This window comes from Artemia franciscana, chromosome 20 (assembly GCF_032884065.1).
Source record: "Artemia franciscana chromosome 20, ASM3288406v1, whole genome shotgun sequence".
Lineage (NCBI taxonomy): Eukaryota > Metazoa > Arthropoda > Branchiopoda > Anostraca > Artemiidae > Artemia > Artemia franciscana.
In genome coordinates this window covers 19559859-19574748 of record NC_088882.1, presented here as the reverse complement: position 1 = coordinate 19574748, position 14890 = coordinate 19559859, and the positions used below count along the sequence as shown (strand labels likewise).

General features: G+C 37.0%; 1 protein-coding gene across 4 annotated transcripts in view; it reads left to right on the top strand.

Moving 5' to 3' along the window:
* LOC136039859 (N(4)-(Beta-N-acetylglucosaminyl)-L-asparaginase-like) overlaps positions 1 to 14890 on the top strand; it is a 145660-nt gene that overhangs the window by 28776 nt on the left and 101994 nt on the right. For all 4 annotated transcript variants that reach the window (XM_065723798.1, XM_065723797.1, XM_065723800.1 and 1 more), the window contains exon 3: positions 10064 to 10289. In XM_065723798.1, coding sequence (XP_065579870.1) covers positions 10064 to 10289 — 226 coding nt within the window. The remainder of the gene's footprint in view (positions 1 to 10063; positions 10290 to 14890) is intronic.

The window sequence follows — 14890 nt, the reverse complement described above, 5'->3', positions numbered from 1 at the left end:
TACATCCCTTCTCATTGCAGAAAAATGTTTCTGACATTTATTCTAAAGTTTCATTTAAATAAATTAATTTGCTTCATCTACATATATATAAAAATAAGTTGTTTGTGTGATGTGTGATGACTGACGTCATGCATGTTTGTCGACTGACGTCATTATAAGGATTGAGCAATATGCCGTCGTGTCCGGGACACAAATGACGACCGGGACACAGGGAATATAAAGGACGACCGGGACATTCAAAGAGAAATTACAGACCGGGACATAAATGACGACCGGGACACAGGGAATATAAATAACAACTGGGACACTCAAAGAGAAATTACAGACTGGGACACCGGGACACAAATGACGACCGGGACACAGGGAATATAAATGACGACCGGGACACAGGGACAAAACTACAACGGGGACGCCGGGGGGCACATGGGGGATATATAAATGACGACGGGGACACAGGGAATGTTCGATTAGCAATCACCATCAACAAAGCTCAAGGGCAATCATTAGAATAATGAGGTATAGATCTGAATACGGATTGTTTTTTCCATGGACAATTATATATTGCATGTTCAAGAGTCGGTAAACCTGACAATCTATTTATATGCACAGACAATGGGACAGCGATGAATGTTGTATATTCGCAAGTTTTACGTAGTTAAAAACATATATATATATATATATATATATTAGTATATATATATATATATATATATATATATATATATATGTTGCATATATCTATATTCACAGGTGGGACACAGGGACACAACTACAATGGCGCGTAACTAATATGGCGCGTAACGACTTACGCGTGCGGGGGGGCTTTGGGGGGGGCGAAGTGCCCCCACCAACTAGGTGTTGGGGTGGCAGGAAGCGCAACCTGAACAGCTTGTATTTCATAAAATTATATGCACTGATAAGTTATATGCAATGATAAAGTATGTGCGCATCAGCTATTATGAAGAAGGAATTGTGGTTCATCTTTTGGGCGGAGGGGGGGGGAGTAGATGACCCATTGAGTACATTTTAATGCAACTATATCTTACTCTCATTGATCCTGCAAATGAATATAAAATTAGGTCTTTTGATATCTAATTAGTTTTTTTTATATCTGGTTCTTTTATCAGATCAACATTTCGACGGTGGAAATACGATAGGTGTTAAATGACATTTTCCAAAATGTGCCAGAGAAACAAAAAAACTGTTTTGAAAAATACGCCTCCATATCTCTATCGAGCTCCAATCACGTCTTTCTATCTTGTGGTGGACCTTATGATGTGACAATCTTCGTAGCTCAGGAATAGTCGTGCATTTAGTACTTTTTGGTCTTCAAACTAGTGGAAATTTTATTATAACACTTTTTGAGTGGATTAAATAAAAACAAACAAGTTTTTTTTTTTAACTGAAAGTAAGGAGCAACTTTAAACGAACAAAAATCATTACGTATATCAGGGGTGTATCCCCCTCCTCAATAGCTCGGTCTTTGCGGTTAAGTTCGAACTTTGTCCCAATTCTTTAAGAGTTACTTCTGAATCGCAAAGATAGTTTAGTTAGAATAAAAAGCTCTTTTAAAGGTACTAAAAGAACTAGAGCGTAAAGAGAGAGATATTGACGGGGGGGGGGTAACCCCTCATATATTTGATTGGTTTTAATTTTTTGTTTTATTTTTTATTTCGTTTTAAGTTTTAATGTTACTCCTTACTTTCAGTAGAGAAATTTCCCGTGGACGAAAAATTTCCTTCCCCCATGAAAAATTCCTCCATGATAAGATCATAGAACGTAAACCCTCTCCCTAAATCAGAAAAATCCTTCTTGAAAACGTCTGTATATTTCCCAATAACCAATGCTATATGCAAACAATGGGCAAAGTTTATAACTTGCAGTCGTTCCCCCGGGGACTGTGGGGGTTAAGTCATGTTCAGAAACATAGTTATTAGATTTAGACTATTCTGAAAAAATAGTTATATCAAAGTTTTGGTTGGGTGACTTTTGTGAAAATGAGCGGGGGGCTAGCTTCCTCCAATATTTTTGGTCACTTAAAAAGGGCACTAGAACTTCCCATTTGATTCCCGATCAAATGGGCCCTCTCCCGATCTTCTATGATCGCTTGTTTGATTATGATTAGGCCTATCCCTTGGAAAAAAAAAACAAATAAGCACGCATCCGTGATCTTTTGTATTTTTTTCTTCTGGCAAAAAAGCAAAATTCCAACTTTTTGTATATAGGAGCCTAAAACCTCAGTAGTGGGGTATCAATTGTTATGATCATATATGATTATACATCATAGGATATGTCATTGTTTACATATGAAAATCCAAACGAGGATGTAATCAAATCATAATTGCAAAAAGAGTTTTAACCAAGGCATTGTTGAGGATCAATGGATTCTGTACAAACCTGGACAAGGTGATTCTACCTTTCTTGGTGATATTCCGGAAGACATTGTGCAATGATTACACATGGTTGCTAAGCAGTTTCCGATGATTTCAGAAATATTTGGGGGGATGTAGTGAATGCGAGACCTTAGGTTTTCTACGATTAATGGGTGACATGTTAGTCAACCCAACCAACAAGTCAATGATGTTATTATGTTCTACGCTTTTCAAGACATTTTTCTGTAAAGCATTTTTTCTAGATGCTAGTCAAATGAGGAACCCCCTGCATGTGCACTAGGAGTCATGCCAAACCCTAAGGTCAAGAATTGATTCCAAAGCGGAATTGCTTTGTTTCCTTTCTCATTCTTTTGTTTCAACCAGTGTTGCTCTTCTTTTTTCCAAAAATAGCAATACCAGAACGGAATTGCTTTGTTTTCTTTCTCATCCTTTTGTTTCAAGTAGGGTTGGTCAACGTTTTTCCAAAACTAGCAATATGAAAGCGGAATTGCTTTGTTTCTTTTCTTGTTCTTTGTTTCAAACAGGGTTATTTGACTTTTTTCCAAAAAACAGCAATACTAAAGCGGAATTGCTTTGTTTCTTTTCTCATTCCTTTGTTTCAACCAGGGTTATTCGATTTTTTTCCAAAAAATAACAATACCAAAAAGAAATTGCTTTGTTTATTTTCTCATTCTTTTGTTTCAACCAGGGTTGTTCGACCTTTTCCCCAAAAATAGCAATAACAAAGCAGAGTTGCTTTGTTCCTTTTTTCATTCTTTTGTTTTAACCAGGGTTGAAAGTTCGAATAGTATACTTTTATTTTGATAGGGCGCCGTTTTTGAGACGCTTCAGGCTCTTTTTGGAAAATCTCGAAAATTTGTTTTCGTATTAAAAGTTATTATTCAGCTCAATTTTAATATTAGTTGTTATTTCTGATTCAGCACTTACTGAGAAATGCTCCTCTCGAGACGGCTACAAACCAGTGCTACTGACCAGTGTTTCTGTCTTTAAGTTACTATGGCCCCTGTTCACTTTTGCCAGACTGCAGCCATTGCTGCAACCATGATACCATTCCTCAAGCCCCTAACCTTTTACATTACATGAGGTTGACTCACGGATTGAGATTCAGGCCACAAGGGTCCATTACCTCACCTCCTTTTAAGCACGTTAAACCTATAAAAGAAATGCATGATGCATTTGGTCATCTAGAAATTAACGGATTGTTCGGCCGCCGTAAGGCAATCTATACTTACAAGTGCCATCACGGCCTACCCTCATTCTATCATTCTATCATTTATGTTGTTGCCCAACCCATTGCCTTAGTAGACAACAATGGTTCGAGAGACTCCTATTTCGATTTAGTACAGCATCCCTTCAGTATTTTCTGAAAGCTTTCAAATTAATATCCTTAACTATTTCTGAGATATTGCGTATACCCCTTTTGAAAACCTGGATGCACGTAGTGTTTTTTGATTTAGTTCAACATCCACTTCAATGAAAGTTTTAACTTAATACCCTTAGCTATACCTGATACATTGCAGATACACTCTTTGGACAACCTGGTTATGGATATTGCCCTTCAGTTTAGATCAACAATGTCCTCAACATTCCCTAAAAATTTCAACTTAATACCCTTAGCCATTTCCGAGTTATTGCGTATTAAGCCCTTATGAAAATCTGAACACACTGTGTCTTTTGACTAGTTCTACATTCCTCCTGCATTCCTTGAACGTTTCAACTTAAAGCCTTTCGCTGTTCCTTGCGTACATAGTGTCTTTTAAATTTAGTTCAAACTCCCCCTGAAATTTCCATGAAAGTTTTAACTTAACACCCTTAGCTTTTCTTAGATATTGCAGATATGCTATTTTGACGCATAGAAGCAGTGTCGCAGTCCATGACGCAGTGTCGTCAGATTTCGTTCAACATTCCATGAAAGGTTCAACTTAGTACCCTTACCTCTTCCTGAGATGTTGCAGATATGCCCTCTAGATAACCTGGAGTAGCATAATTTATTTTGATTTATTCCCTAATTATTATTAAGCAAATCCTGGAAGTGTACCTGATCAGTGTTCCCTGAAGGCTTCAACTTAATACCATTAGCCGTTACTGAGATCTTGCAGATACGCCCTTTCGACAACTTTGATGCACATCGCAACTTTTGATTTAGGTCAAAAACCCCCTCAGTATTTCTCAAATTCCACAACAAAACCTTCCTCAATATTACCTGAAGTATTCAACTTAGCTATTTTTAACATCCCTTTCAGCATTTCCTGACAGTTCCAACGTAATGCACTTGTTCGGTCATGAGACGTTGCAGGTACGCCCTTTTCACAATTCGGATGTACACAACATTATTTTAACTAGCTCAACATCCCCACAAAATTCCCTAAAATTTTTGCTTATACTCTAGCCATTTCTGAGATATAGTAGTTATCCTCTCTAACAATTTGGATGTGTATAGTGTCCTTTAGTTGAATTCAACAATCCACTCGCTATTCCCTGACATTTTCCGCTTAATGACCTTAGCCTTTCTTGAAATATTGCACAAGTCACCATTTCCATTATAAAATATGTCTGAACAATTACCAATTTACATTATTTGGCTCTTGCTCAGGATACCCCGGGGGCTAGGTCGTCCTCGACGGCATTATTTTCGACCTTCTGACTATTTAAATAGATTCCTATCTCAAAATTTTGTTTTTATAGCTTTTGAAGGCTACGGAGGGGGGGGGCAAGCAGAGAAAAGGCAATTGAGGCGGTCTGGTTGCCTTCCAGTGACTTTTGACTTTTAGAAAAGGTACTAGAACTTTAATTTTCCAATCGAACGTGTTCCCTTTGTAGTCTTTGTGATCACCTCTTCAATATGAGTGGCTCTGGGAAGAAAGTAGTGCGTTGGAGGCTGATGGTTCTGTACCACTGGCAGTGCTAGGGCTTTGCTTCTGAAAAAAGAGATCGTGCCTCTGAAAAGTGGGTTTTCTTCCAATTTTGCCCGCAAAACATCATTTTGGCTAAAGAGGCCCAGAATGCTAAGAAGTGCCAATTCCAAGCTATCCAATCGACTTGAGCCATGATCTGAAATCCTTAATAACAGGTTTCCAGCCTCGCCCCTTATCTTGAAAATAAAAAAAAAACAATTTTTTTTTAACCGAAAGTAAGGAGCGACATTAAAACTTAAAACGAACAGAAATTATTTTGTATATGAAAGGAGCTGCTTCCTCATCAACGCCCCGCTCTTTACGCTAAAGTTTGACTCTTTCTCTCAACTCTTCTTTTTAAAACAGTAAAAAACTTTAGCGTAAAGAGCGGGGCGTTGATGAGGAAGCAGCTCCTTTCATATACGAAGTAATTTCTGTTCGTTTTAAGTTTTAATGTCGCTCCTTACTTTCAGTTAAAAAAACTTGTTTTTTTTTATTTAATTTCTGAACGTTTTTGATTCAATGCATGTTTTGATTTTGGCTCTCCTCAGAGGAATAATTAAAACAAAATTTGCTTATTTTTTTTTTGCTAATTGGTTTTCTCATAATTTTGATCGAATGATTTTGAGAAAAAAAAGCGGGGGAGGAAGCCTAGTTGCCCTCCGATTTTCGGTTAATTAAAAAGGCAACTAGAACTAATTTTTTACGAATCTTTTTATTAGTAAAAGATATATGTAACTTATAAATTAGCTTACGTAAAGAACTTTTGTGTTCTCATGTTCTTATTACATACTAGCTGTTGGGGTGGCGCGCGGTCGTCATTTATATTCCCTGTGTCCCGGTGTCCCGGTCGTCATTTTTGTCCCGGTCGTCATTTGTGTTCCGTTGTCCCGGTCTGTAATTTCTCTTTGAGTGTCCTGGTCGTCATTTATATTCCCTGTGTCCCGGTCGTCATTTGTGTCCCGGTGCTTTGTTGATGGTGATTGCTAATCGAACATTCCTTGTGTCCCGGTCGCTTTCTCTTTGAGTGTCCCGGTCGTCATTTATATTTCCTATGTCCCGGTCGTCATTTGTGTCCCGATGTCCCGGTGTGTAATTTCGTCAATCAACAAACATGACGTCAGTCGACACACAAACATGACGTCACTCGACACACACACGGACAACTTATTTTTATATATATAGATGTCCCGATGTCCCCGTGTGTAATTTCGTCAATCAACAAACATGACGTCAGTCGACACACAAACATGACGTCACTCGACACACACACACACACACATACAATTTATTTTTATATATATAGATATGAGGGGGGTCTCCCCCTCGTCATTACCTCGCTCTTTACATTAAGGCTTAAGTTTTGTCTCAATTCATTAAGAATGACCCCTGAATCACAAAAGCCGTAGAATAAATAGTTGAATTTACTAAAAATACTTTAGCATAAAGAGGGAGGGATTAGGAGGAGGTGAGCCCCTCATATGGGTAATAATTTCTGTTCATTTTAAGTTTTAATGCTGCTCCTTACTTCCAGCTGAAAAAAACTTTTTCATATTTATTTTTCATTTTCTTTAAGTAATGCTAGTAAATCCTGCGCTCCCTTCATGGAAATTTTCTTCCCCCATGACAAATTCCTCGATGGAAAGTTCCCTATCCCCCTCTTCTCAACCCCTCCCCCCAACCGAAAATCATCCTGAAAACGCCTGTACACTTCCCAATAACCATTATTATATGTAAGCACTGGTCAAAGTTTGTAACTTGTAGCCCCTCCCACGGGGACTGTGGGGGAGTAAGTCGTCCCCAAAGACATGGTTATAAGGTTTTTCGACTATGCTGAATAAAATGGCTATCTCAGAATTTTGATCCGTTGACTTTGGGAAAATAATTAGCGTGGGAGGGAGCCTAGGTGCCCTCCAATTTTTATGGTCACTTAAAAAGGGCACTAGAACTTTTCATTTCCGTTGGAATGAGCCCTCTCGCAACATCCTAGGACAACCGAGTCGATACGATCACCCCTGGGAAAAAAAAACAACAAAAACAAACAAATAAACACGCATCCGTGATCTGCCGTCTGGCAAAAAATACAAAATTCCACATTTTTGTAGATAGGAGCTTGAAACTTCTACAATAGCGTTCTCTGATACGCTGAATCTGATGGTGTGATTTTAGTTAAGATTCTATGACTTTTAGGGGGTGTTTCCCCCTATTTTCTAAAATAGCGCAAATTTTCTCAGGCTCGTAACTTTTGATGGGTAAGACTAAACTTGATGAAATTTATATATTTAAAATCAGCATTAAAATGCGATTCTTTTGATATAGATATTGGTATCAAAATTCCATTTTTTTAGAGTTTTGGGTACTAAGGAGCCGGGTCGCTCCTTACTACAGTTCGTTACCACGAACTGTTTGAAAATGGTTCTACAATGTGCAATAGTATACAGCCTAATAGGTTCTACAGTGTGCAATAGGTTCTACAGCCTAATAGTATAACGGTAATTCTACGGAGTTTTCTTGTTATTTACAAATCGTAAACTGATAAAGACATAAATGCTGCAGTGACTATAAATATTATTGCCACAGGAAAAGTTTTTTGCCATTCTGCCACAAAACATTAATTTTAGTCCAAAGAGGGTCAAACTGCAGAGGAATTGAAATTCTAAGATAGCTAATCGAAGTTTGCGTGCTAAAACTCTCCACTGAAAGTTTTGAGCTCTCCCTCTCCATCTTGAAAAAGAGGAAAAATAACTTTTTTGCATGTTTAGCACACATCTCATTATTTGTTTTCCTGCCAGGGCTTGCAGGTTACTACAAGGTTGCAGAGAGATGTTTAATGGCTCATTTAAAAGGCATTGCCTCTCTCTATGTGTCTTTCATAAGCTCGTCGTAATAGCTCATCACGAAATGTTACTTGGGACCTTCTGGAGGGGAAATGCTGGGAAGCATGATATGGGTAGGCTACCATTATAATATCCATGGTTGAAAATCCTTAACTGGAGGTTTACATACTCATCTCTTATACATTATCCATCCCAGCCTCATCATTAAGCAAATAACTAAAAGTCACGTTTTGAAAAAGAGTAACCTGATGAAAAAATGTCTTTAGATATTTCATGAAATTGTTAGATTTATTTATTTAAACACCTCAAGGAACCGGTGATAAAATACCCTTTAGACTCTTTAGTTATTTGACAAATTTGCAAATTTCTTGTTGGAAAGTTTAAAGAAGGTAAGAATTAAAACTTCTAAATAATGATGCATTTTAATAAAAAATCATATTGACTGCTTTAGTTTCATCGCTTAAATTAAAAAAAGATCTTTTGTAAGTTTTATTGCGTATGCTTAAAAAATAATAAAACAAGCAAAATTTAACTTACGGAAGTAAAGACCGAATTTTTAGTTTTAAATGACTAAAATTATTGCTTCGCAGAGTATGCATGGCATATCTACAAAACTAGCCTAAATAAACTCACTTCTGATTTTTTCCAATATCTGTGGAGTCTAAAAACTAACGCTTTACTGAAAATTGAGCTTGCTTGTGTTCGGAGAATTATAATTATGTACTAAAAGTGATCGATGTGATGGTTGGTGAAAGGCTATTGAGAGTCTCATAAATTAGTTTTTTTTTTCTGCAGGCTACTCATCATGGAATTTTCAAATCCTAAGAGAGTAATCTTTTTTAGGTTAGTTTTGCGTTTTCAGTGTAGCTATAGTTCTTAGAATTCTACAGATATGGACAGTATCACGAGCCAGTCAATTTAAGCTAATTCTTCAGACGTATCTTGCGTAATCTGCGAAGCAATCATTTATGTCCGTTTTAGCTTAAAACTTCGCTGTTTACTTGCATAAGCAAAACTTTTTAGAATTTAATGTCTCTTCAGAGCATAATAAATTGTTTTGCTTTCAAACACTCGAATTTTATTCCTCAAAGTGGAAAGTTGGGCACGTGTTAGTGACAATCAAAATTTCTTTCTAATTTATCACCTAAAGCTTAATTCCCCATACTTGAAATTAGGGATAGGATGGATCAATCAGAAGAAAGACACCTTTGGGGATGAATTAGCAATAACATGTCTGCTTTTTAACTTTTAAAATAATGGATGTATTCAATGTAGTTGAGAACTATTCCTATATAATTCTCGGAGAACTATACGTTAGATGTTGAAGACATCTAACGGGACATCAATTTCCCGTATGTATTCTTTTTGTAACCTTGAGGCTCTTAATGTTTACTTCCAAATGGGATAATGTCTTTAGATTATTCCTAGTTGTTTTTAGTATTCACATTCTATTTTTTCGAAATGAACCTCATGTGTTACTGAAAGTTCAATTCTCGCGTAAATCATTCAGTTATGAGGTGAGCTTTAATTCTCCATTTTTCGTTATTCCTAACTTGGAAGGTGTTAATTTTCATTGAAATTAAAGAGAGAGAGAAAAAAAATAAATAAATGTGAAATCAGGCCTTAAAATTTTGTGAACGAACCTTTGGACGCTTTTTAAATGGATTGAAAAAAGCAGAGTGAATAATGAACAGAAAGAAGTGGAAGAAAATGTCAAAGAATCCATGGTCAGAAATCATGGTATTTCAAATTGAGTCTTTAGCTTAGTTACTTCAAAGCGAAATAAGAGAATAGGCTTTTTAAGATTATCAGAGCTAAGCTCATCTTAATGATTTTACCTCTGCAGTGTTTAAGAAGGTTAATTTAGTCTTCTAAATTTTTTCCGCCTGAACCCGCTGGATATTGATCTGCTTTATTCGAAACATTAACAATTTTGTAGGCCAACTCATGACGTTGGTGCTGTGGCCAACTTACATCGAATTAAAAATGCCATCTCTGTGGCTCGCAAGGTTTTAGAGCATACTAGACATTCCTTCCTTGTTGGTGAATCGGCTACTGATTTTGCGAAGCAAATGGGATTCAAAGAAGAAAACATTTCAAGCGCAAATTCAATTAATATGTGGCAGATATGGAAGAATTCTAGCTGTCAACCTAATTTTTGGAAGGTATGTATGCAAGCTTTTGTTAATTCTTTGGAATTTTAGATGGAGACAGAGGGAGAATATGAATTGGCCTTTGAAAGATGGTCTTATGAATGCTTATGACCAGTAATGTAGCTAGTTGTGCGCAGACTGCAGAGGGTGAGTAATACCGTAGTGTAGCCAATCAAAGATGAGGTAAGATTTATTCATTATGAAATATGCATACAATCTTACATTTTACTGTTCCCCCAAAGCCTCATTGGTCTGTAAAGAAGGGGGAAGACAAACGAGTCACTTACTCAGAGAAGAAAAAACAAAGATTTTTAAAAATAATCACTTACTGACAGAGAGAAGAGCAAAAAGGAAAAGAAAAGAGAATATAAATTAAATAGAAATTATAGAAAACAAAACTAAATAGATTTAATAGACTAAATTAATTAAGTAAATTAAATAGACTTCAATAAAATGCTAATAAACATATAAGAACAATAAATAAATCGATAAAAATAACTTCGAAGAAGTCAAAGAATCTTTCGTTCTTTTTTGAACAAACTGAATGAGTGGCACCTTCGAGCTAATTCAGACAACTTATTCCATGCTATATGACTCGCCATTAAAGAATAAAATCTGACTTTAAACAAGGAGTAAAAGGAACTTGAATATGATTTTTATGGCACTTGGTATTAACCAAGTGACATATAGCAATCGCAAATTCTGTCGGTCTGTCTGTCTGTCGGTCCTGGTTTTACTACTTTAGGCACTTCCAGGTAAGCTAGGACGACGAAATTTGGCAGGCGTATCAGGGACCAGAACAGATTAAATTAGAAATAGTCGTTTTCCCGATTTCACCATCTGGGGGGGGGGGCGTTAATTCTGAAAAATTAGAAAAAATGAGGTATTTTTAACTTACGAACGGGTGATTGGATCTCAATCAAATTTGATATTTAGAAGGATATCGTGTCTCAGAGCTCTTATTTTAACTCCCGACCGGATATGGTGACATTGGGGGGAGTTTGGGGTGGGGGAACCTAAAATCATGGAAAACCCTTAGATTGGAGGGATCGGGATGAAACTTGTTGGGAAAAACAAGGATAAGTCTTAGATACGTGATTTACATAATTGGAGCGGATCTGCTCTATTGGGGGGGGGGGGGGTAGTTCTGGAAAATTAGAAAAAATGACGTATTTTTAACTTACGAAGGAGTGATCGGATCTCCATAAAACTTCATATTTAGAAGGACCTAGTAACTCAAATCTCTTATTTTAAATCTCAACCGGATCCAGCGTCATTGGGGGGGACAGTTGGGGGGGGGGGGCGGAAATCTTAGAAAATACTTAAAGCGGAGAGATCAGGATGAAACTGGATGGAAAGAATAAAAACCTGTCTAAGATACGTGACTGACATAACCGGACCGGACCTGCTCTCTCTGGTGGGGTTGGGGGGGGGGGTAATTTTGAAAATTGAGGTATTTGTAACTTACGAAAGGGTGACCAGATCTTAATGAAATTTGATATTTAGGAGGATCTTGTGCTTTAAAGCTCTAATTTTAAATTCCGACCAGGTCCTATGAAATTGGGGGGAGCTGGAGGGGGGAACGGAATTCTTCGAAAACGTGAAAATTGCGGTATTTTTTTCTTACGAATAGGAGATCGGATCTGAGTGAAATTTGATATTTAGAAGGAATTCATGTCTCAGAGCTCTTATTTCAAATCTTGACCAGATCTTTTGACATTGGGCTGAGTTGGAGGGGGAAATCTTGGAAAAAACTTGGAGTGGAGGAATCAGGATGAAGCTTGGTGGATAGGATAAGCAAATGTCCTTGATACGTACTTGATGTCCTTGATGACGTAACCTTACTGGATTCGCTCTCTTTTGGGTAGTTGGGGGGGAGGGGTTCAGTGATTTGGCGAGTTTGGTGCTTCTGGACGTGCTAGGGCGATGAAAATTGGTAGGCGTGTCAGGGGGCTGCACGAATTGACTTGATAAAGTCGTTTCCCAGATTCGACCATCTGGGGTCTAAAGGGAGAGGAAAAATTAGAAAAAATTAGGTATTTATAACTTACGAGTGGCTGATCGGATCTTAATGAATTTTGATATTTAGAAGGACATCGTGACTCAGAGCTCTTTTTCAAATCCTGACCGGCATTAAGCCTCCGATTTTCCTTTTAAATCAATCTATTGATTCTTAGAATTTTGTTAGAGCTCATACCATATGAGTTCTTGGCTCTTAGCTCTTCTTGCCTCGTCACAAGTGCCATATGAGCTCTTAGCTCTTGTTCTTATTGCGAAGATTATAATTACTCTGATCAGAGGTTAAAGATGGCGGAACACTCAACAAGAGTGTCCAAAAAACGAACATACAAATCTTTAGATCAATCTATGAATTATCCCATTTGGCTGATGAATTTCTGATAAATCTGAGAAACATGCGAAAATATCAAAAAACTGAACTTGGAATAATTTAGTGTAAGATAATTAGCATCAAGCCATACTAGTATCTCAAACAAATTTTTCAAATTTAATCTAAGCTCTGATTTGCAGTTTCCCAGAGTGCTAAGTGTAATGTAATCAGCAAAACAAACAAGGACATCAGAAGGAGGCTAACTATAGTTTCCCCTATTGGCAGGGGAAGGGTTAGGATGACAAAGTCTACAACAATTAATAAGTTTCTGCTTTTTACTACAAAAAAAATAATAATTTACATAAATCAAAATAGAAAAGGCCCTAAAACTTATCCCTGGAGGACTCAAAATTCTCTTGTGAGAGTGAACGGAAATGGAGATCAACAGAAATTAATTTATCATTCAAATAAGAGTGAAACCAAGAAAATATTTGCTCTTATGCTAAAATCGGACTTTCTTCAACAGAAGAATTTCACGGGGAATTTCATGCCTTATGAACATCCAAGAATACAGCAGCCGAAATTAATTCCGAATTTTTAACGCAGAATGCATACAATTCATAAGGGTCATACAGGCAAGCTCAGTGGAGTGCTTCATTCAAAAATCAAATTGAAAATCAAGAAGAAAATTTTTGAATTTTAGAGAAGTAAGGAGATGAGAAAGCATTGCCTTTTCAAAGATTTTACTAAATACTGATGAAATTGAAATTGGTTGATAGTTTGCTGGATCATTTCTTTGTCCACCTTTATACAAAACAATAATCCGAGCACGCTTGAAAGCATCCGGAAAAACTCCAAATTCAAATGAAAGATTAGAAAGTTTTGTTAGAGGCAAACATATTGAAGAAAGAATAGATTAGTAGGAATAGGAATAGATTAGTAGGAATAGTTGCCCTCCGATTTTCGGTTAATTAAAAAGGCAACTAGAACTTTTAATTTCTTACGAATCTTTTTATTAGTAAAAGATATACGTAACTTATAAATTAGCTTACGTAAAGAACTTTTGTATTCTCGTGTTTTTATTGCATATATGAGGGGGTTCGCCCCCTCGTCAGTACCTCGCTCTTTACACTAAAGCTTAAATTTTGTCCCAATTCATTAAGAATGACCCCTGAATCACAAAAGCCGTAGAATAAATAGTTGAAATACTAAAAATACTTTAGCGTAAAGAGCGAGGTATTAGGAGGAGATGAGCCCCTCATATGGGTAATAATTTCTGTTCGTTTTAAGTTTTAAGGCTGCTCCTTATTTCCAGCTGAAAAAAATTTCATATTTCTTTTTTCATTTTTTTTTTTTTAAGTAATGCTAGTAAATCCTGCGCTCCCTTCATGGAAATTTTCTTCCCCCATGACAAATTCCTCGATGGAAAGTTCCCCCAGCATATCCTTTTCTTCTCAACCCCTGCCTCCAACCAAAAAATCCTCCTGAAAACGCCTGTACACTTAACCATTACTATATGTAAGCACTTGTCAAAGTTTGTAACTTGTAGCCCCTCCTACGGGGACTGTGGGGGAGTAAGTGGTCCCCAAAGACATAGTTATAAGATTTTTCGACTACGCTGAATAAAATGGCTATCTCGGAATTTTGATCCGTTGATTTTGGGAAAATAATTAGCGTGGGAGGGGGCCTAGGTGCCCTCCAATTTTTTTGGTCACTTAAAAAGGGCACTAGAACTTTTCATTCCCGTTAGAATGAGCCCTCTTGCAACATTCTAGGACAACTGGGTCGATACGACCAACCCCGGGAAAAAACAAAAAAAAACAAAAACAAAAAAGAAACAAACAAATAAACACGCATCCGTGATCTGCCTTCTGGCAAAAAATACAAAATTCCACATTTTTGTAGATAGGAGCTTGAAACTTCTATAGTAGGGTTCTCTGATACGCAGAATCTGATGGTGTGATTTTCGTTAAGATTCTATGACTTTGCGGGGTGTTTCCCCCTATTTTCTAAAATAACGCAAATTTTCTCAGGCTCGTAACTTTTGATGGGTAAGACTAAACCTGATGAAACTTATATATTTAAAATCAGCATTAAAATGCGATTCTTTTGATGTAGCTATTGGTACCAAAATTCCATTTTTTAGAGTTTTGGTTACTATTGAGCCGGGTCGCTCCTTACTACAGTTCGTTACCACGAACTGTTTGATAGGAATCAAACACTTTAGCCGGGTTACTCTTCCGCTGTTTAAAGCTGAACCGTAAAAAGATTGGAAAATGATCGG